Consider the following 23,118-nt stretch of genomic DNA (forward strand, 5'->3'; position numbering starts at 1 on the left):
TTATAATTAAATTATAGGTTCATTAAACGAGTAATTGTCAATTTTAATCTTGTTAGATTCTCGCAATAAATTCTGTTACGTAAAGATTATAATCGTCAAAACAGCTGTTTTGTATCTATAATTCAGTAAAGCGTCGCGGGCCGGATTATATTACTCCGCGGGCCGGATCTGGCCCGCGCGCAGTAGGTTGCCGACCCCTGAAATAAAGGCTTCCATAACCATCAAATAGAACTAAGTTATGATGATTGATAGTTAGATTGAACTCAAATCTAACTGAATACTAAAACATTTATTTGTGAAAACCAGGCGCGTCATTCATTTCAGCGGAGACTCAGCTGACAACTCTGATGAGACTACAACCTAATGACCTCAACTCATAATAAAAAGCAAAATATTCTTTCCTGACAATATTCACAGGTTGAGTTGAATAACTAATGTACGATTTTTACGTTTAAAGATTTGTATTTAAAAGACGCTTCTATCCGTCCTCAATTGTTTCAGTTTATATCAGTTTAAGTCTCTCGAAAGCATGTCGAAAATATTATGCTTTCGGGATCTAGCATAAAAATATACGTTGAATATTACAAAACCATCAAGGTTCTGGTTGCGCTTTTGAAAAGCAACGTGCTAGTTTCTTGTCTCATTTAATTAGCGACGGGTGTCAATGTTAGGTCGGCCACACGCGGTGACGACCGAGTTTTTCAATTGTTGATTTGTTTACCCAAATATTTTTGTGATTGTTTGTATCAGTACAAAATTGTGAAAATCTAGAATAGACAGATAATACGTTTTAAGAATTTTATTTACGAAACTTCACAGATAAATATACAATTTTTTAAATCAGACCAAATCGTCTGATTACCCAAATATTTCGACATACAAAAGGATATACCAATTTTCTGGCCCACGCGGTTTGGTATCTTTTACCAGTATTTTTGTCCATAAGGCTCACTCACTCTTGAAAAGCCAAGAAATTTTTAAAATCTCTTATCTCAGAAAAGGTTAATTCTCTTGTTCTATAATTAACACAAGGTTCTTCAGCTGTTTGTGATTCTCGATTTTTGAGTTTGATAACCAACTTAGTTTTGATTTATTGATGCTTGTTTACGCAGGTCGTAATCGAAGATTTTTCCACTTTCGCATAAAAATATAAGAAATGCTAGCAAAATTAGAGTATTTCGTTTTTATAAGGTTCCTGAATGGAGTCCATGTATGTGTACCCCTTTGTTGTGGGCATGTATTCAATCAAATATTCCTCATTAGCTCCTATGGAATGACTACATAGAGTTACTCCCGTCAAAAGGAAAACCCTATTAATATAAAACTCGGCATTCATTTACACGAAAAATACCCCGGAAGTTGCTAAAATATATTTAAATACGGTTTAAATATTCATGCATACAAATATAATTTGAATCCCATAGGAATATAGAATGGTATCTTGTTTCAGATGGTAGATTGTTGCCCAGTGAATGTGCGTTTTGGTGCTAGAGTGGTTCGAACAATAAAGATTTCTTTTACCTTACAGTCAAAGACAGCACGAAGTATGGTTTTCTTAATACTAATTTGACACCTCACTCTGTACTGTTTTTATGCCCAAAAGATTTTTTTTATTTTATGGTATATTGAATTTATATTCACATTTGAAAATCAAAATCGAATGAATAATAATTACTTGATGTTACATATTGGGTAAATTGATATTTCTAAATCAGATTCAAGATTAGTTGATATGAAATATTTCAAAACTAAATTTGAAAAGAAGTTCAGTTAAATTCGTGTTTATTGTACGATTCTGTGTTAGATCTTCTCTCTCATTTTCATTTCAGCAAACTTCAAAGAGTAAAAATTGCCTCTCCATTGATACCAAGTTACACCAACACCACGTCGTGTATTGTTTCCACCATGAATGTAAAGTCCGTTCAAGTTTGTGCTGTGACAGGTTCCGTACCAAAATGCTCCATGAAACAGTTGGGCGCAGTTTCCCCATTTGTGTGTGTCATGATCAGCATCTTTGGTCGTGAAAGGCATATTTCGATGCTGCACATTACCAAGTGCATCACCTGCGTTTCCACTATATTCCCCGAGAGTTAAACGATAGTTGCTTGATAAATCTCCGACGTAAAAAGAGCTGAAAATTTAACATGAAATATTGATATAACCCATAGAACAGCGCTTAAATATAGAGATGAAGTTGCGTTCATTTTATTGGTCTAGCGAGAATGTAGAATATACATAACAACATATCGTCTCTCTGACTTTTAGTAGAATTGTTTTCACCTATGTATTTTTTTTAAACTATCAATTTTTAAAAGTGCGTAAATGACACATCAGAATGTATAATTATTGGCGATACTAGACTTAACTTGTATTTTTTTTTGATTTGAGTGATCATTCATGAAAATGCAGACTCAGATGTACAAAACAAATAGATGTTTTAATATATTTGATTAACATTAGGAACCACGCTAATCGGTAAGAACGCTTATGATGTTTGTTGGTGTTTCTGCCATAGATTATTTCACTAATCTTTTCTTACTCATTTGCGTATGCTGTGTTGCGTTCCCAATTTAACATGTCGATTCTGAGCTCATATTGTTCACGTTTCACAATTCGATGGATATTTTTTAGACCTTATAAAATACTCATAATTGTCTCTCAATAACTACAAAAATACTGTCTGTTGCACGAAATTAGGTTATTTATTTTAATGAATATTTCACTAACAACTAACAAGAATAAACAATTATATATAACTCGCCAATTGCATTAGAATGTATTTTTATTCAATCAGATATCGAAATCCAAAGTTTGGCTGTGTCATGACTTTAACGAAGCCACACAGAATAAGCAGCCAGTAAAATTCTGGTCAGCCAGTGACAAACTATCGCATACTAAATTTCGGGGAAATGGTGAACACGAAATATTACTGGGAAGGAAAGGATAAACGTAAGACGTAGGCATCGACACCCGCGGTTCTAACATCTAAGCAAAATTTCGACAAAAAGTAGAAATCTCTAAGAGTACTTTTTTATTGATAGGAATGGCTCTAGTGTAGTAGATCGCCTATTGGACGATCAGTCCATCAGATGGGTGCGGTATATTCGCCGCATTGGCAAGATTACAAGAAGCAATATTGTTCCGCTTATGGAAAATAGTTGGAGAAGCTTCGGTGGCGAATTTACGATTGTATTATTTTCGAAGGATATGGGATATGCACTGAAAGTTTTCTTATATAAGTTGGAAAACAACCAGACTTATAACATAGTTATATTTTACATCAAGGTTTGATCATTCATCAGTTATTTTATAAAGATTCTTTTCATGAATTCATTGTTTTGAAATGACACTTCAGTTGTGAGCTGACACTAGTGGGAAACGGTATTTTTGAGACATCGTTTATATAAATACCAAAAACTGTTTTTACCCATATTTTGCATATGCTTTGTTGCCTTCCCAGTCTTCCATGTCGATTCTGAGCTCATGTGTTCCGCGTTTCACAATGTTATGGATATTTCTAAACCTGAAAAACGAAATTGAGATTTTAGATAAAAGGTAAAATATATGTTATCTTGTTAATTGAACACCGTTTGATTAATTCATACGTGATATTTCATTTTGTTAAATTTTTATATAGAGCATTTCAAAAGTTTATTTACGCAATATCGCGAAGTCAATAAGACACAGAACTGTTTAAGTTTGAATGTATTCCCACATATATGACCTTACCAAGCCAAAATTCTTTGTCTTTGTTGCCAAAACCTTCAACGTAATCATCCCAATTCCGATAAAAATCTTCTGAGCCATCTACTCTTCGTTGGAAAACCTGCGAAAAATGTACTCGTCAGAATTATATTCATTTACATGAAGCCTTTGTAAAAATAGAATTCCGAACATTTAGCCTTTTATAAAAGCAATATAGTTGAATATACATTATGTTCAATATGATTAAATTGTTTATCATGTTACGACTGTCGATACTACATTGTGACTGGAACGATTAATCAGACACAAAAATACACGAGACCGGTTATACCAGTTATACCGATAGTTTCGTACAGTTTCCTAGCATAAACCAACATGCGCCCAAAGCAAATCTTCCACGCTTTAACTTGAACCTTCAACAAACTCGCACCCACAAAAGTGGCTTCAAGCGATAGAAAATGTCACGAGATGGCCAGAAATAAAAACGTTTTCATGAAATACTGGTTTAATCATATGTTTTCATCTAAAATGTCACTCACAATCCACCCGCCTGCGTCTGTGGTTTGATCACAAGAGACATCAGTGCTCCGAGGCAATGCCGCAACAGAAATGTTATAAACATTTTCGTTGGAAGATTCTAAATTTGAAGTTTGAATACCCCGACAGCTCCTAGGGAGGCTTTCATCTGAACAATAAAGATTTAATTCATTGTATTTAGAGGGTCATAGAAAATTAGTATAAATATATCTTTGTGTTGTATTGTAGAGAAATGGGAAAGGGGACAACATTTTCAAGATTGCAATTACAACATACCAATAGTTGATATCATATTATGTACGATACGGTCTTGGGACTGTTTTATTCTTGCTATATTTAAATTCTTGCTCGAAGGTAATTTGTGCATCATGTGTGCATATACTTCTTGAAATCTTTACTTTGTCTTCAGAATATAGGAGATTTCAATATACATATGCATCGATTAGGGTATTTTAAATTGTTACGTTTCTAGAACACGAAACAAATAACAGTGCAACCTTTCAACTGAGTAAGTTTAGCTTCTAGTTGGGATAGTTTTACATCCAATCGCTTTTCAGCTTCTGTAAGAAAAAAATAAGAATAAATTTTAATATGAATAGACAAACATATTTCAATGTTTTATATTTATACATTCATATTCCTCATGCCAATGCTTTTAAAATTAATAAAAATCCACTCATAAAATACCAAATAACGAGGTTCACAACCAATTTACATTGAAAACTCAATCGAAGGTACGTGTAACTTAAGAAGTACGCGATCAACTTACCTGTAATTTGTTCATAGATTTTAGCGTTAATAAGTTCGTAATCTACAAATACAGAGTTGTCTTGGTTGTTCAGAGAATCCTTTGACTCTACAACAATTGTTTTTTGAGCTGCAAGACAGGTAGAGACTACCTCGCAAAAGCCAAGCTCTTCTGCAGAGGTGTTATATTGCATGATGATGCCAAATATGATGTGAACTATAAATTGCCGCATTTTATCAGATTGTACTAAAATAAAATTCAAAAAACTGCTGTTAGGATAAGATCTATATATTTTTACCGGGGAGGGGAAAGAGAAATAACGACATAATCACATGGCGAAACACGAGCTTTCGTCCGGTTTCCAGTCCAGCAATCCTATCGCGCATAATTATCCTCGGATGAGATTCGTATCTGCGAACTGGCGGAATGGGAATGATCAGTCTGCATGAAAATAAAATAGCAATTGTATTGTGCCCAATAGAACCAGAGTGAATTTACAATCGATTGAAAGTCAGTGTTAGAAAATAATACGTCACTTCGGAGTTATTTTAAAATTATACGTAACAATGTAAACTTGCACTAAGACAATACATAATTATGTTGAAATAGGAATGCGGAATCAAGCGCGTTCTGTCCCATGATTCACTATTGCCGATCTTGAAACGATTTTTGCTGTTTACTCTGGATTTCTGGTTAATAGCAAACTGTTGAAAAACAATTTAAAAACGCACACTTTGTACTAAACATTCCGCACTGAAAGCATCAGTTGTTGCTGTGGTATTCTAACAAAAAAATTATGATTGGTATTTGAATTTTAAACGCACTGAAAATCAAGCATATTAATATGTGTAGTCTCAATTGGAAACGACAAGTGTTGTACACCATTCTCAAACGTTTCGTCTAAATTGCTGACTTTCACATGGCTCGCTCGATGGTCCACTGTTTCTGTTTACTCGTTTTAGAACTACCCACTGAAGGCTTCGTGCGAACAAGAATAGAAAATTCCTGTTATGGCTTATTTACGCTAAAGTGTTACACGAATGCAATTTTTGATACCGCAAATAAATTTTACAACAGGCTTGATTGCCTCCGGTGAAAGCAACGAAATTACATTTACCTTACATTTAAGGAATATTTTAATTTTCTATATTATTGCCGTATGTGTATTTCCAATAAATTAATGAGTAATGCGTAATATATAGCAGTTTTTCTTCGTATCTCTCAAAGTATTCGTATAAACATATAGAACACTAAGTTTTTTCTTCCGAATTTTTCAGAGATACCAAAGATTATTGTTTTTATGCAAACAATATTAAAATTCCCATTTTGCTGACGCGTAATAACTAATAAGCCTCTCTCAAAGTGGAACTAGTGCGCTAGCAAGACATGCATCGATCCAAATCGTTTAATTATATAGTTGAAGAGGAAACATTGTATGCAATAGGATTAATAATAACAACAACGATAAGTTTCTAATTCAAGTAAAATATCATAATTATTAAAGACTATAAATAACAAAAAAGAGTAATGTTCAAAAACACGGAAACAACGGGCAAATCACTAAGTTGATCATAGCGTCAGCAAAATTCGGACCAGTTGTTAAAAGAATTCTATCGATATCAAATGTTATAAAATCCAGCAACAATTTGGGTCAAATATCGGACAGTAATAGACTTCTAGCGACTTCATCAGTTTTGAGTATACTGAAAAGTTGATGTCTTTTGTTCTAACGGATTCATAGCTTTCTGTTTTGCAGTAATAACACATGAAAGATGTGTCTCAGAGAGCTCATACATTTATACTGTTCATCAAATTATCTCTGAGACCTGTTGATTTGTCCTAAATTTTGCTGATATTAATATACATCACTGCTTAGAATTTCCGTATGGCTTTTGTTTTAGCGACCGTGTGATTTTTGAGTGAGTTTCGCTCAAACATCAATCTTGCATTTATTTCAATCGTCCATTTATAATGATTCGGAGCTGATGTCTCAAAGCGAAAATATCATATATACAACGATTTCAGTCAGTTCAAACAGAAAATATTTTGTCGTCGTTCAACCATTTTATAATGAGATACTTTCTGAAAGACTGACCACTGACTGACTCGGTGAGTTCGATTCATGCTTTCCGATAAAAAAATCACATTACAAATGTGAAAAGAATGGGGAAGGCTTTTGCCCGTCTTTTAAAAAAGAATTCAATCATCTGCATACACGCATTTCCTATACATGCGGGGTCGGATAACTAAATAATTTGAAGTACATGTGTATTATGGAGAGTCGCAAATTATTTTTGCTTGTTTAAATCATTCCAATCTCTTTCTGAGCATGTTGACGGGTGGAATGTTGCAGATATTTCTTGATCATACAGGGTATTGCTGAATGCTGCAATTTGTTTCAAAGTTGGATTTGAACTCGGGAAAAATCCCCAAATCATACGGAGTTCTGAAAAATAAAAAGGCAATTCTACACTGTATGAAAAACGCATAATTTTGGTCTAAGTACGAAAGACTAGTTCTATGACCAAGAAGATGTGATTTTGAACATATATGAGAGTATTTATGAAATATACAAATGTTAATTAAAGGCATCTACTTCTAATTCAGACTCTCCGATCGTCTTTAGATTTCGATTCGAGTTGAAAACAAAGTTAAAAAACAAATATAATATAAACTTCAATTAATTTTTGTTCTATTACATATTTGTTAGGTTGCCTATTTTGTATTGTCTTACCTTCGTCAGATTTTATTATAGTAGGACATAAAAACGCAGCGAAATAATTTTTGTAATCCGTTAGAAACACAAAATTTCCAGTGAAAAAATTTTTTTCTGTAAAAAAAGAAATCATAAAATGAATATTACAACGGTTGAGCTTATGCCCGCAACATGATACAAGCTAATTGGCATCCGTGTTAATTATTTTTCATTTGTGTTTAATATGAAAGTATGCAAAAATAACTGAAATAAAACACCAACTAAATATTAATCAAAGTGGGGATTCAATCAAATATTATTTCAGTTGCATACTTTCTTGATAAACATTCAGAAAAAAGATCAATTACTGCAGTCTTACCCATTTCGCTAATTGCTGCGTTATGCTTTCCGTTTGTCTCACGTGTATGCTCAGAGTGAGCTGTCGTTTCTTCAAAAATAAAAAAAAATATTTTTATAATGACAGTGAATTCATATCAATTGTCAGCATTTTTCCCTTTTTTAAATGTAAAAATTTACATAGTGTATGATTCAATGTAAATTCAAATATATTTCATACCGTCGTTTGCCTTGCTTTGGTGGTAAATTCCATTTTTGTGTATGTTGAAGTGAATAGGGAATTCGACGTATCTGCAAAAGTGTAAAATAGCGCTTTAAAAACTGCCAATTCTATTAATTCTCCAAATATTATATGCCGTACTACCATCTCCAACTAGTGGGCATATATGGTAAGAATTGGCGTTACTTAAACCGAATGTAGGCTATATTAGAATTATTCGGGTTGATTTCAAAAATCGAAATTATCGAGTATTACAATTTACACAAGATATATTTTTAGATCGTCTATTTCCAAAACGCCCATGATTCGTAGTGCCTAAACAAAAGTTTACCTGTCGCCATGTTCGGTTGAGACGACTCTAAAACCTGAGTCGGTTGACGTAAAGTTGGAAAATCTGACACACGTAAGTATCGATGATGTAAAGTCGTCTGTTTGAAGTCCACTATACCAGGAAGTTTTAAACAACTTAAAAAAGAGGAAAATATTTATTAGAGGAATGGCCTATTGAAATTACTGCTGACCTCGCACTGAAAGATTTTGAGAGAAAGTTAACATTTATCAGTTGAATAATCTTACTTCTGAAAATAGAAAATACTATATTTGTATGTTCCAGTCTAGACTATAAACTTTTTTTTACCTTTTTAACGTCCACTTCTCTTCCGACTGGAAGTTTACATTCTTCACATAGTACCGACAATGTAAGTGACAAATGTAATGTAATTAAGAGTAACGGCAGCATTTTCATCGTCACCAGCATCATTGCCCAGTAGCCTGTTTGATATTTTTACAAAATTTTACTTTTGTTTATCTGTAGTTTAAGTGAGTTAACTTGATTATACTTGGGTTACAGCTGTATATTTCAAACCAAACTAATATTGATGTGAACTAAAGAACTGTAGGTATAACTTATAATTAAATCTGAACACTTTTATTAATCGAAGCAGAACTGGTTTTTCTTATGCATCACAACAGAATGTGATTCAAAGTATAGCACTGTCCCGGTTATATTTCGTATCTCTTATCAATTGACTTGTCAATGCTTCAAATTTTGTGTTTACGTTTGATTGTTCGTGTATGAAATCTGCAAGTGCGCACGCATTTCAAGAAGTTCGGTTTGTAAGTTCTCAATCGACTTAAAAGAGACTTCTAACACTCAATCAAAACACGTATAACTCACTGTCTTGTGCAAAATTGCTAGTGCAAATGCCATTTTGATTTCGTACGGTACCTCGGCACTTTAGGTAAATGCAACTTGCTACAAAGAATCCTCATTTTTATTTTTACGGTAAATTATTTTTTAATTAGGAGTAGGGGTACACTCAGCACTAAAATCATACATGTCGTCTACGTTCAAATGGCGATTGTAAACCATATATTCCCTGCCCTATATTTTCCAACTCCTTGCGGAAATTCAATCACCATTAAATATATATGGATTGGTTGGAGGCGCCTACCTCATGATAAAACAAGTAAACATATATATGCGCAGACCATACAAATTGATTTCAAATATATGTCTAGGACGGGGGCTAGACGTAATATGGCACTTGTCAAAGTCTCACACAGAAAAGGCTAACTTCTATCGATATGACACTTCTCCCATCTACTAAGTAAGGAACCACTTATAGCAGCGCTGCCCACCAACCTTGTTGTTCGTGCGGCGCCAAATGATCGAGGAAAGAACCCACGGCGCACTTACACGAAAAATAATTGCTGTCTTCAAAATACAATTCAATTGTGCGATTGTCAATGTGTGCCTTATACTTTCTGAAATTTGTAAACATGTAGGTGAAAGTAATGAAGGCAATATTATCTCTTCTTCCTTCTTCATGTAAATAAACTGCAGTTCGCGAAATTGCATCAAGTCGTGTCTACCTCTACAGTTACGTAATACTAGATGCAGACACAGCGTCACAGAAAGTAAACAACATAGAAAGGTAAAATGAATTTATTGATTCACATACACAGCTTCAAAAAAAAAATAAAAATAAAACATTCATATTGAATACAATATGTAAAGTATTCAAACATGAAGTAGTTATACTTAACACAATTCTGTTATTTTCGGGGCGCACTTAGCAAATCGCCGCGGAGCACAAGTGACCTGCAGCGCGCCCTTTGGGAACCGTTGACGTACAGGATAATAAAATATCCGTACGGCCAAGTGCTTGTTCGCACGCAAATTCTGTTTATTGTGGTGATATATGATACTGTCAACTAGTCACTGTGCTACTCAGGCGTCCTAAAGTGACCACAACTGTTAGACCTGCTTTATATATTCATTGATATTTTATTATATCCCTTTGTCATATTTAGTCAGGCTAATATCTTGAACCTAATTTTGCCCTTGTTTGCGGGATTAATGTTTCAAGGCTGTGACTTTTGTGAACAACAAGGTAGGTATGAAAATAGCATGGTATATGAGAGCATGTGACTGTCTCGAAGGAAGAAGGTCGGAATTTGTTGCTATAGCGAAGTGGCGAAATAAATAGACTCCATCAGAGGGCATGTCAATAAAGAACCACCGCTCTAAACGTGTGCGAGCGTGAAACTAAATTTACGGAAACACTTCCGACGTGCCAACTTTAACATTAACTTCATATTACGACAGTTTCAGAATACAGTCAATTCGATTATTCCGTTTCTCGAAGAATGCAATTCCGTAAGATCATTATAATAATATTGCCAGATTATACTACTAGTAGAAAACAACTGAACCCTGTCTACATGTTTTGCAAATAATTTATTTTTACAAAATAAAAGATTATAAATTCCAATACTCACTTTACTCCATCATAAGTATATAAAAAAACATAAATTTCTTTTTCATTTCACTAGACCCAATCCGTCTTTTTAAAATACAATGGAAAACAAAATTTTCGCTTTGAGAGAGTGGAGTTGGTAACGTGATATACATATACAGCCAAAAATATACATATACATAGCGCCAACTGAATATACATATAGCGCCAACTAAATATCCATATACAGCCAATTAATATCCAAATACAGCCATTTTGGTGATGTACAAATACTGCCAAGTGCCAAGTCATATGCACGTACAGCCAATTAGATATACATATGATATAATAAGTGTATTAGAGTTAGGGTTTTCAAAATACCTCTCAGAAACTTCAAAACGGCTTTTGATGAAGTACTTACAATAAGTATGAAATATAGGTAATAAAATATTGTGATATTAGCATCATTTAGTCTCTAGTGACAAGTAAGTCTCTACATGTTATTTGTTCGAAGCGTACAATGTCAGTCTCTCGTGGTGCATGAATACATACAATATGTTGCAATCCATAATGACATAAAGATAACAGCTGATTGTGTCGCTGTCAACGACGACATTGAAAATCTCTTTTGGTTGTTCGTTTTTTTTTCATTTGGTTTTCTTTGGTTATTTTGTCAACGAACTAATCAATATAAAGTTTGGTGCAAACTATCATTACTCACATTACATATTGATTATTCGAGAAAGCATCGCAAGATTATGTTTATAGATGAGATCATACTTGTTGACGCATTGGAGTAGTGTGCTTACGCTTACAGAAACTCCATAACGGCTATTGATTGAAATATAAAAAATGACTTGCAACTAGCGTAATGTTGATATAATAATGATATGAACATCTTTCCATGATATGAACATCATTCAGCGGTAAGCCTTTACATTTTGTCTGTGCATAATAAGACATGCCGGTGTATGTTGTTAAGAAAGAAATTAAATTGAAAAATTAATGTTAAGCTATTATTAAGCTGTCATTTATTATATATATGCAAAAACCAGAAAAATATGGAAATGCCATTGACATGAGAATGAAACGGTAGTAATGCTGAAATAAGTTATATATATATAGTATATACAACAATCCTGGCAAATAAAAAGCATAGTAATTTAGATGTCGTAAAGCAGTGGTTCTTAAATTTTTGTGATAAGACGCCTTTGTACAAACTCTCCTCGCATGCGACGCACTAGTGAGAAAATATTTGAAAACAAAATGATAGAAACGCTGAAAATCAAGTTTGGTTAGTTTTATGAGACGTGAGGACTAAGCAATGTTATGATATAGCTCTTGGATAAACCATTTGTATCGTTTTAGTACAAGCTGAATATTCGTTATTCAATAAAATTCACAAAATTTTCGGATTTACTAAATTGAACTAATCTTACAGTGAACTCAAAAAGTAACATTGTGGTTTAATTTTATCGGTAATTATTGACTACAGTTATGTAATAGTTTATTCAAATATGCATACCTACAGTCAGTAGAGTATGACTTGCCAATTAAATATTTGTGCGACGCAAAATTAAAATGACTCGTCAATGCGCCGTGTCGCACCATTTGAAAACTCCTGTTGTAAAGAAATAAGATTATATTTTATATCATTGAAATGGCACAACATTATATTCTACGAAATAAATGACGGCAAGATTGTATAATTACACAATTTAATTATTGGCTTGTACTTTCAACTTGATTTCGAGAAAGGTATTTTCATTACATGAGAAAATATTAAATATCCCATCATACTGACCTATTAAGAACTGACTTGTCAATAATTGGAAAACACTGTCCCTGCTCGGGTAACATTTTTCGATTTAATTAAACATGCCTCAGAATGAATCTTCCACACTTTTTTATTTCTTTTGCATGTGCTTGGCTGGCTATTTTTAACGGCACCATGACATGGGCCATTTCATGCATAATTGTGTGAAAGATTACTGAAATATCAAGCTTATCCGACTCCAAAATTAAAATTATGAATTTGTCCAGGTCGATTTTATACGTAACGCCCGTCGACATTTTGGATGTGTTGCCGCTTAATTTGCAATATGTTTCATTGAAAACACATCCAATTTTAGTGCCACCAGTGGGCAAGGTTGTATATGGAAATAGGTCACGGATGCTATTGTAGATTGACACTACCATCGGTGTGTCCTGGTGGGATGATATGGCATCTTGCCAAGTTTTCAATTCCTCCATTTTTTTGTGAATCTTCAACTGAATAAGTACGGCAATTCCGACATTTCCAGTTCTGGTTCCGTAATTCGTCAGTTTCGCATTTTTTATGAAACATTTTCTCACATACTATGCACTGCAATGTTTTAGATCCATCACAAGGCATCCACTTTGTAAGTCCACCGAAGGCATGTTTTGGGTACCCGGGTAGAATGTATTTCAGGTTTAATGTGACTCCAAAAAACGTCAATATCATGTTAAATAAATGCCATTTCGAGCTCTTCATTGAATTTATTGCTATACGTCAGTAAACAGGGATCCATATTTTTGCAAATCGCTAGGCCGTTGGCTATAGCGAAATAACCACATTCATTTGCTCGCTACTGTTGAACAGCCATCACTTCAATTGTGATGTTGTCACTATTGGTCCCACTGAGCTGACAAACTGCTGTTTGCACGATTTCAGTATAATTACTCGATAAAAGACTGTCATACACTGGTGCATGATTTTTTTTCAGAAAACTGGTCTGAAATAGTTATCCAGTAATTTTTTCTGATGTTTATTATTTGAACAAATGTATTACAGGATTTTATCGGTAATTCTTCCACTGTCGATATTATTACATCATTCAGTCCGGATAAATGACGATATTTTATTTTCATTAACACCATTGCTGCATTTATAATTCTAACATTTAAAAATAATTTATCCCGTATAATTTGTTGGTCAATCAAATCCAAATTAAGACATTCCAACCAATGGTTACTAAGAAATGGATTTTTTTCCAACAGAGAATCCTCTGAGGGTTTATCTAATTTTGTGCGGTCAAATCCGTTACCGATGAAATCTAATAAATGTTTTTCAGTTGGTCTTTCTATTTGTTTAGTTTCACCCAAACAACTAGCGTCGTCTGTTGAGTACATTTTGTGTTGTTTTCAACTTCGTGATTTTCCTGCTCGGTTGGAGACACATCGAATACACTGTTTGTCTTCTCCCGTGAAAGTTGTTTTCCTACTGCAACGTTCAAATATATGTCGTTACATAAGTCATTTTTATTTTGTGGCAACGAAAAATCCTCCATTGTGTTATCCATAGATTGTGTCAACTTTGCGGTATTCGATCTACATACATTTTGTAATATTTTTTATTCATTGGCTTCAGTCTAAATTTTTTTTCCGTCACTTTGCAATTTTTGCTCACTTCCAGCTTGAGTTGATGTAATGTAATCATTTCTATATGGGCACATGTCATCTTTTTTTATTTTCGATTTTGTTTGACCGCTTTCACATGTATCGACAGTCTAGAAATACCATCTACCCAGATTATCCACATGTAAATCAATCTTGTTGTGTTTTTTCAAGCTGCTGGCCAATTTCATATTTGTCAAATGATTATGGTTATCAATTATCGAACGGAACAGGTAAATATGATTCACCGGCTTCATTTGATTTAAAAATCCATTGTCCTTATTGAATACGCATTAAATTGTTTCACAACTTGTGTATTAAGGAAACCATTCAGTTCCGAGACGAAGGTTATTCTACGTAATATTTCTTTCTTCTTAGTTACATTTTTTTGGTGCAGTCTGTCATATAAACACATATATAGAGATTTACCACTAATAGGGTGTACGCCTTCGGTATATTGCTCTTTTTGTGCACTTGTTTAAAAAATCCAAGGCATTTAGATAGAAAAGACGTTTATCTTCGGCCGTTTTTTATGTTTTCTTGAGTTGGTTCACATAGCATTCTATCATGTGGTGAAAATATAGACCCTTTTCGTTTGTTACCATGCGCAACGACCATGTTTGCCATATATATAAATTATGACAATATTCGGTTGATATTTGAATGACAAAAGTATATCAACAAAGTCGCGAGGACTTTCGGCTCGCATAACAAATTTAAGAGCATAAACGATTCCATGAGCACAATTACAAGAAACCCAGCCACCAGAACAGCCCCAAAGCTTGGAAAAAGCTTTTTTAAAGACTTCGTGGTCTTTTGCAATTCGATCATGTATGGCTAAAATTATGTCCAGCTTACCGCCTTTGGGACATTTCCAAGTAAATGTTTACCGAATTTGAATACGTCTTTTGACGAGTAGCTATGTAATATTTCTAAAAGTCTTTCTTCCGTTATGTCCCTACAATAGTTCTCCAGTAAGCCATTTTTCTTTGAAACCTTCCGATGTTCTGTATTCAATATTTCCACCCCTGTTCTAGTGTGTTTTCCGATGAATGGCGCCCATTCAAGCAAATTAGGAGTTATTTGAATACTTGGTATATTCCTCGGATAAAATACTCGAATAAGCATATTCATCTTCACATTTTTCCAAAAACGTTGACAATTGACAGTGTCGGCCTTTTTTTAGTCGTAGTGATCGGGCACACTTAAACGCGGCTGGACAATTAAAATTTACTTTTTTGTTAAGATCCATGCCTACTAATATGGGATGATACCCACAATTACCACAGTGGAACAAATACAAGTGGTCACTATACAGGCTATCGAAATGCAAAAAAGCATTCACAATTTTTTGAGAATTCAAATCAGTTCCGATTCGCGAAGAAAGATATATGAATATTTCGATTGGAATATTTTAGACTTTGACTATATATATTACACCACCAGAAATGCATTCACTTTGAATGGTTGACTTTGAATAATCCCACATGTCAGCATGTCACGGAAGAAAAGTATACCAAATAACCTTTTAGCGTAGCTAGTTTTTACCATCTTCAATCTTCAATCCGGATTCATATTCAAACAACCTTAAAATAGGAATAAATTAGTTCACATGTAGGAAGCGACGAACCCGAGCGCAAAATCTATTATCTTAATTCGGAAGACTGACATACATTATTGTTTAAAAATAGAAACGAGTAAGGTTCGATATTAGTCCATTTGATGTAAGGTAATGTTCTCTTACTTTGTTAATTCTTGGGGATAAATGATTGGCTTTTATAAATATTGTGATGTATTCGTATTATCCAAAACACAGTCATGCCAACATAATTTTTTTTTATCTCAAATTACGACTGAACAAATATATATCATGCTTCATTATATCGACCCCTGTTCGAGAACATGTCAAAAAAGATCTGCAAATGTTGCATTTTTTTAAAAGTTTGGTTTTAAAATTGAAATGCTTCAAATAGGCCTAATTCTGCCTAATATATCGCAATGAAGAATGAATAAATGAAAAATAATCACAATAATTATCGATAAAATTTCCAAATAAGAAATGAGCCTTGGACCGCATTTTACTACTTCCTGTACTCAACAAACTTCTCCGAAGTGTGCATCCCAGAAATTATGTCATCATTCAAACAAAATAATAATGCACCATAAATTTGAAATTCCCTATTGGTATTAATATTTGTAATGACCAGGCATGATTATGCAATTATTGTCGTACCAGTTATCTCGCTTGTAGAAAATACCTATGTAATCGAGGGTACTCGGTACTCCCGAAGTTGCCAAGATGGCGGACACCGGAACGTAATATGTGTACCTAGTTAGGGTATTTAGGCAATAGTTTTACACCAATTTTTTTCTTATTTTAGTTCCATTGAGAGTTTGGGGACTAACCAAGTGACTCCCGTAGTAATTGTCTCTGAAATTATGGTCTAACCCTAAACTGGTACATATACTACGTTCCGGTGTCCGCCATCTCGGTTCACATACTTCGGGTGTATCCTTTATTTATAGAAACACCTATATTTTTTGTAGGAATAAGCTTTAACCTTTTAGTGGGCCTATAGTATTTCTAGATAATATTTTAATGTTGAACCATTTTAATATTGAAATATAATTGTTACCGACTACAAAAACTTTAATTGGCGGGCTTTTGATTCGTAATGAGTACAAGCCGGTTGTTGGACCTCCGCATTGCTTGAGGCCCGCATCATTTCAGTTTACTAACGGATAATAGGAGACACTACTAACACACCAGTTCATTTCAAACGCTGCGCGTTACGTAGTCTTACTCGCGTGACTGGTATATTGTGGTTGAAAATTAGAAAATAATCTTCACTAAAATCCCTGAGGCTCCTCCAGTTTATGGAGTATCGAAAGCAAAGATAACTCAATGGAAGCTATGCGGATGGTAGCGTTCTTGGAATTTTAATTTTCGACTTGGTTGGCGGGAAAACGGCGAGAAATTGTGAAATAAATTGAAATTTTATAACGATCGGCGTGTTTTTCGTTGTTTCCATGGAAACGAAACCTCCATCCGGACTTTCCATAAAACGCACAATACTAGGGTAGCTGGATAACCCATGTGAAAAACTTCATCCAGATTGGTCCAGCCGTTAAGACGCTACATCTAAACAGACAGACAGACAGACAGACAGACAGACAGACAGACAGACAGACAGACAGACAGACAGACAGACAGACAGACAGACAGACAGACAGACAGACAGACAGACAGACAGACAGACAGACAGACAGACAGACAGACAGACAGACAGACAGACAGACAGACAGACAGACAGACAGACAGACAGACAGACAGACAGATACACAGACAGACAGACAGACAGACAGACAGAACGACTGATAATAAGGGTCTCCTAGAAGCGGAGATCCAATAAAGTAGAACAATACACGATGAAACCGAATCTTCGTATTTGTTATATCCAAGGAATCGGTAACACTCAATCGATGTGTTGTTTTCAAAGTAATGTTTCTTAGGTCCACACTCTTGTTCTTAGCTTGCTGTGTTCTCGAATCCTATCTATGTCGCCTATCCACATTACTTTATTGCGTCATAGATGTACTCAAATACACAGTTTCGAATGACGTTGAATATTCAAATATTAAGATTTTATTGTTTCATTACTGAACACTGTCCAAGCATAATTTGGACATCATAGACATCATAGATTGGGGCCTAATGGAGTTTTTTTTAATAACTAATAACTTTTTTTAATAACTCACCGGCAGTTTTATGCTTCATATATTCCACCAAATGTTAATTTGATTATTTCGTGGACAGATTATTGCCAATAGCCAAAAAATAATTTTTTGAAATAAGGTTTTCAGCCATCACATTTCTCCAGCGCCGGATTAACCATTAAACAATATAAGCACGTGCTTAGGGCACCAAGCAAAGAGGGGCATCACAGAAATTTCAGAGCAGAATTTTATATAGTTTATCGGTATTTATTAAAATATTACGAGTTCAACAGACGACTCAAACTTCAAAATGTTCGCCTATTTTTTGTCTTCAAGTATCATATTAACCTTCTTTACTAAAAAGAAACACTGAAACTTATTTATTGGACACGAAATGAGCCTATGAGTCGTTTTCTCAAAATGTTGTGGTTTTTTCTTTCTAGTTTTACCTTGTTGCTGCATTTTTATTTTGAAAAAATTTCTATTCTCTTCAACAATTGGACCAATGAACTATTTACACTATGTGGCGGTTTCACGATCGCATTTCAACGATATATTGGTCAGCAAAGTCGGGAGTTTCTTGATAGGGTAGACCAGGGTGGTCCAAACTCTGTCATGCTGATACATTCCGTGCGGCTCACAGAACAATTTTAGCGTATATTGGTATCTAATGGAGTAACGTTTTTGAGTTTTTTTTAGATGGGGTTGGTATCCCGAAATTCAAACCCCTTTCCTAACGCTTTGTGCCTTTATTTTAGTAAAAACACTCGCGTCGGCCATGTGACAGTAGTGACGAAACGCAGAGCCGACTAAACGCCGCGTAATCCAGTTTTTTTAGCTAGGTCCCGAAAACCAACGTAGTCTGACTTGGTTGGTATTTGACGATGTCTTATTTTATTTAAAAAAAAAGAATTTTCATCGGCCTTACATATCAAAACAAGGTCTATAGGTTTGAAAGCCATTTGGTTGCGAGGTCGAAACCATATGAAAAGGTAGAAATCGAGCGATTAAAGAATTGTTGCGAGTCTTAAGTAAATATAAAATAAGCCGTGCCAGAATGTCGAAATGAAACGTTTGTTGTTGCAGAAATCCATCAAAATTATAAGATAATCCAAAGAAATTATTTTAAAGTGCATAAGGAAGTGAGAACAGGTACGAAGTTATAAGTCGCACAAGGTATTCCAGGTCAGGGCGTAGATTGAGTTTATCTTGAAAGAATATTGTGAATAAACAGACAAACATATTGGTTTATAAATGATTTTAAGTTAGAGATAGAAGGTTCTGCTGCCAAATACACATTGTTCGAGTCAATTTGTTATTTAAATCATTTCGTCCACCTTAATGCTTATTACAAATAATTTTATTGTTCGATTCGGAATCGGAGTTTAATTTTTATTTTCAAGCCGTTTTCAATTTACCCGAATTCAGATTTTTGAGTATTAGTCTATTAAAAGCCATACCTTTTCAAAGATTTGTGTCTTTATGTGTTTTAATGAACAATTAAGATTATGATATACTGGTACACAGCAGGTGAAGTTTAAATATGTTTTGACTTATACATATATACTAATTAAATTGTTACTTATGCAGAGTTTATATCTAGAGTACTAACATATGAAAAATACCTAGTCGGTACCTTCAACACTTTACCGTTTATGTCTACCGCCTTTTGAATGTAGCTGAGTAGTGAATAATAATCACCTTATGTTATGACTATACCTAACATTTCCTTAAACTCGACAACGTAGTATATATACAGTATAATAGCAAATAACTTTGAAAAGTTCGCGAATAAAAGAAAATAATATTGTTTTATAAGATAAAATGTGTTGTAACTTTATATATTTTGATTATTGAAATTCACCTATAATTTAAAAACCACGTAAATGCAAATTATAGAGAAATTCGTGGTTGTATAAAAAAGTGTGTCATCAATGACCTCTTAGCTCATATTGTTTCGAGATATATCGGTCGAAGGTTAAATTTGATCAAGCATTTATCTGATGCATACAGCATTAAGTGATGGAAGATGTTCATTTATATACCCGTTCTTAGTGGTACTTTAGGACACAGAGAGCAGTTTAGAATTAGGCTGTACATCAATACGTCTAATTACTATAATATGTTAAAATGGAATCTATAACATCTATACAACAACGAACCACCCATGTGGTCCCCAATCGTGATGGTAGTATACATTCAAAAACCGGAAGCTTTAGAAAAAGACGACTTCAAAGACAGAAAATGTCGTTCAAAGAAGAACCGGAATCCGAAAGTCAAAACTTTTCATTCTTTCTGCTATATATAAAGAACGAAACGCAACTGAAAGACATGGATATCAAACGGAATTATATGGCCATGGAAGGTTAGATGTTTCGCAAACAATTTTCTCTCATTCGAATATATCTGGCCTTACTTTGTTTTAACGTCACATCTCAATATCCAAAAACTCCTAAGATTTTTCCTGGTTTAAGTTTAGTATGAATAAGTATGTTTGTTCAAAATTCGAAAGATATTACAGATTATCATCCCTAGTGTCGTCATTAAAATTATTTTGTCATCAATGTAACAATTGTTCATACACTGGTACCAATATCTAAGAAAATATTGATGTTCCAAACCTCACCTATATATAAACGAATATGCAACGGGTAATAACGGATGGCCACCATAAAACGGGTCTAAACTAGAGATGAACCGATACCACTTTTGTCACCGATATTTCAGATTGAAAAAATATATATATCACATAAGAAATTGATGTTTGGTATCCGAATGCATTAACTGATTCGGATGCATTGTACACTGACGCTAGTAATCTCGGTGTCCAATTAGAAAACTCATATGCCGGGATGTCCAATTCCAATTTATTATTAATATCGCGACCTTCGAATATCGTTTTTCGTGTTTAAAAGAATATCGAATATATGCAAATGTTTTATTTTGTGTTTAATCGTGATCGTGGCGACAATTACAGCCAAAATGAAAGGATATCAATCAGTGCCGACTAGAAATACCTATACCACGTATGATACTAGGCGGCCACATCAATAAATCTATAAAGAAATTGTGTATTTGAACAAAATTAAAATTACTATAATCACAATATTTTTTCCTGTGTAGAGAGAAAATTGCGTCGGAATTTAGCCTAACGATGTCCATGGACTGAATGACACTCGCGCTTGACGATAAACAGAATTTATAACTGTGCCAAACAGTGCATGTTCTGTAAAAAGGACTTCGATTCCACTGTATGATTTAAAACTGAGCGCCTAGTTGCTCTCTTTTCTGTGCCGTGTATATATATATTTCTTCATAATTAATATGTCATATGTATTAAAAATGTCAATAAAAAAAGTTGGCAGCAAAAAAAAAGTCAAATTAGATGAGCTGGTTCTGCTAGTAAATATTTAAAAACAGGTGAATCATATTCTCGTTACCACTCGCGGGGGTGTAGACATGCATGGCTCATAGTTCCCGATCTGTCTGGACAAAAAAATAAATTAAAAAGTAATATTTTAACTTACCTTTTAAAACATTCTGGATCATATCTAAAAGGTAAATATATCGGAAATATCGGTATTAATTCAGCCGATACCGATACATGACCGATACCGAAAAAATAGCCGATATTGCCGATACCCGATACCGATACATCGACTCTAAACTGGTAGAGGAATCGATTAAGTAATAGATTAGATTTTATAGCACCATACGTACAAGCGAGCAATGTGCTATTTTTGAAAATGAATAAAAGCCACTCTATAATCGGCCCATCGGTATTTGAGAAAAATCAAGATGGATAGATTTCAATCATCGAACTGTTATAATTTCTCTTCAAAAAAACATGAATCATAGACAAATCGCCCACTGATTAGGTGACTGTATACGGACTCGAATTTGCAAAATACAATGCAATACTAGTTGAAAAGTTTGGATCAATACATGCATTATCACTGAATAACGACAAGTTGAGGGGAAAGGCAATTCACTCTCCATTGTGCCCGAGTTCAGGCTCTTCTTGGTCTTGGTCCATTTTGAGTTTATTTTAACTCGATATTTTGTATTACAAATTAAGCAAATGACTGACTGGAACTTAATGATGAGAGACTTGATATTAAAGTTAATCATGAGCTACAACGTTTTGTTTGGGTACATCTGGTGATAAAAAGTTAAGTTGGCGGGACTAATGCATAGTGGGGTAAATGTAGATTTTATTCAGCGACTAAGAAATTCTCTTGCGACACACATCTTACTACCAAAATGCTTTGAAAAACGTCTGTCAAGTGTCCCACTGTATCCCACTTGTGGGGCACATTCGGACAGACCCTGGGGCACAGTGGGTCAGTCTGTCAAAATTCAACGAAGTGAGCCGTTAAAAATAAGCAATTAATCAGCATAATCGTCTAACGAACAGGGAGACTTCAAATTTGAAGATTTAATATTTTTGAAATCAATGTTCAACTGAAATAGTTCAAATATTTTGACAAAAAAATTAGCAAACAAATTTGAATATTTGCTTCCTCGAATCTAAATCTGGAAATATTATTGAAAAAATGAAAAATATCAGACGGTGGTTTGTCATGTTGGAAAAGCTAAGGTAGAAAAAAAAACTGGAACGGTGAAATTTTAGTTTCAACCTTCCAAAACCAATTTCACCTCATAGCTTGCGCCGCTCTACCCGTCCGTTGTCCGTTCGCGGGGACGTTGTAACTCACCGATGGGCGGATTGAAACATCGAACCGCGGACAGGATTGCGGATATAGTATCAGTGCGAGAGCTGATTTTCCACTGTGCCCCATGTCCCAACGTGCCCCATCTTCCCCTGCAATATTGGTTATATTCACACTCAAATTTATTTATTAGCACATTTGATCTGTTTCTGGAACTAAGCAAAAGCATGTTCCGGCCACGGAAATGGGATGATTAAATGTCCTTCAAACTAAAAAAATCTTATTTTCACGGTGACTCACCCCGAATA

The 23,118-nt window shown here is 34.3% G+C and overlaps 3 protein-coding genes across 3 annotated transcripts; all 3 read right to left on the reverse strand.

The window, feature by feature from the left end:
* Positions 1–784: 784 nt before the first annotated feature.
* Positions 785–3,518, reverse strand: LOC144424430 (techylectin-5B-like). Its single transcript, XM_078113766.1, has 2 exons — positions 3,428–3,518; positions 785–2,131 (listed from the first exon to the last, which is right to left on the reverse strand). The coding sequence occupies exons 1-2, from the start codon at positions 3,466–3,468 to the stop codon at positions 1,801–1,803; spliced, it is 372 nt and encodes a 123-aa protein (XP_077969892.1). The 5' UTR covers positions 3,469–3,518; the 3' UTR covers positions 785–1,800.
* Positions 3,498–5,245, reverse strand: LOC120333317 (uncharacterized). The gene is made up of 5 exons (XM_039400718.2): positions 5,012–5,245; positions 4,740–4,802; positions 4,245–4,390; positions 3,730–3,826; positions 3,498–3,523 (listed from the first exon to the last, which is right to left on the reverse strand). Exons 1-5 carry the CDS (start codon positions 5,220–5,222, stop codon positions 3,498–3,500), a joined length of 543 nt encoding a protein of 180 aa, XP_039256652.2. The 5' UTR covers positions 5,223–5,245.
* Positions 5,246–6,381: 1,136 nt separating this feature from the next.
* LOC120331299 (uncharacterized) lies at positions 6,382–9,066 on the reverse strand. Its single transcript, XM_078114079.1, has 6 exons — positions 8,900–9,066; positions 8,594–8,727; positions 8,263–8,333; positions 8,065–8,133; positions 7,725–7,820; positions 6,382–7,436 (listed from the first exon to the last, which is right to left on the reverse strand). The coding sequence occupies exons 1-6, from the start codon at positions 9,020–9,022 to the stop codon at positions 7,279–7,281; spliced, it is 651 nt and encodes a 216-aa protein (XP_077970205.1). The 5' UTR covers positions 9,023–9,066; the 3' UTR covers positions 6,382–7,278.
* Between the last annotated feature and the right edge of the window lie 14,052 nt (positions 9,067–23,118).

This window comes from Styela clava, chromosome 6 (assembly GCF_964204865.1).
Source record: "Styela clava chromosome 6, kaStyClav1.hap1.2, whole genome shotgun sequence".
In the NCBI taxonomy this organism is placed as follows: domain Eukaryota; kingdom Metazoa; phylum Chordata; class Ascidiacea; order Stolidobranchia; family Styelidae; genus Styela; species Styela clava.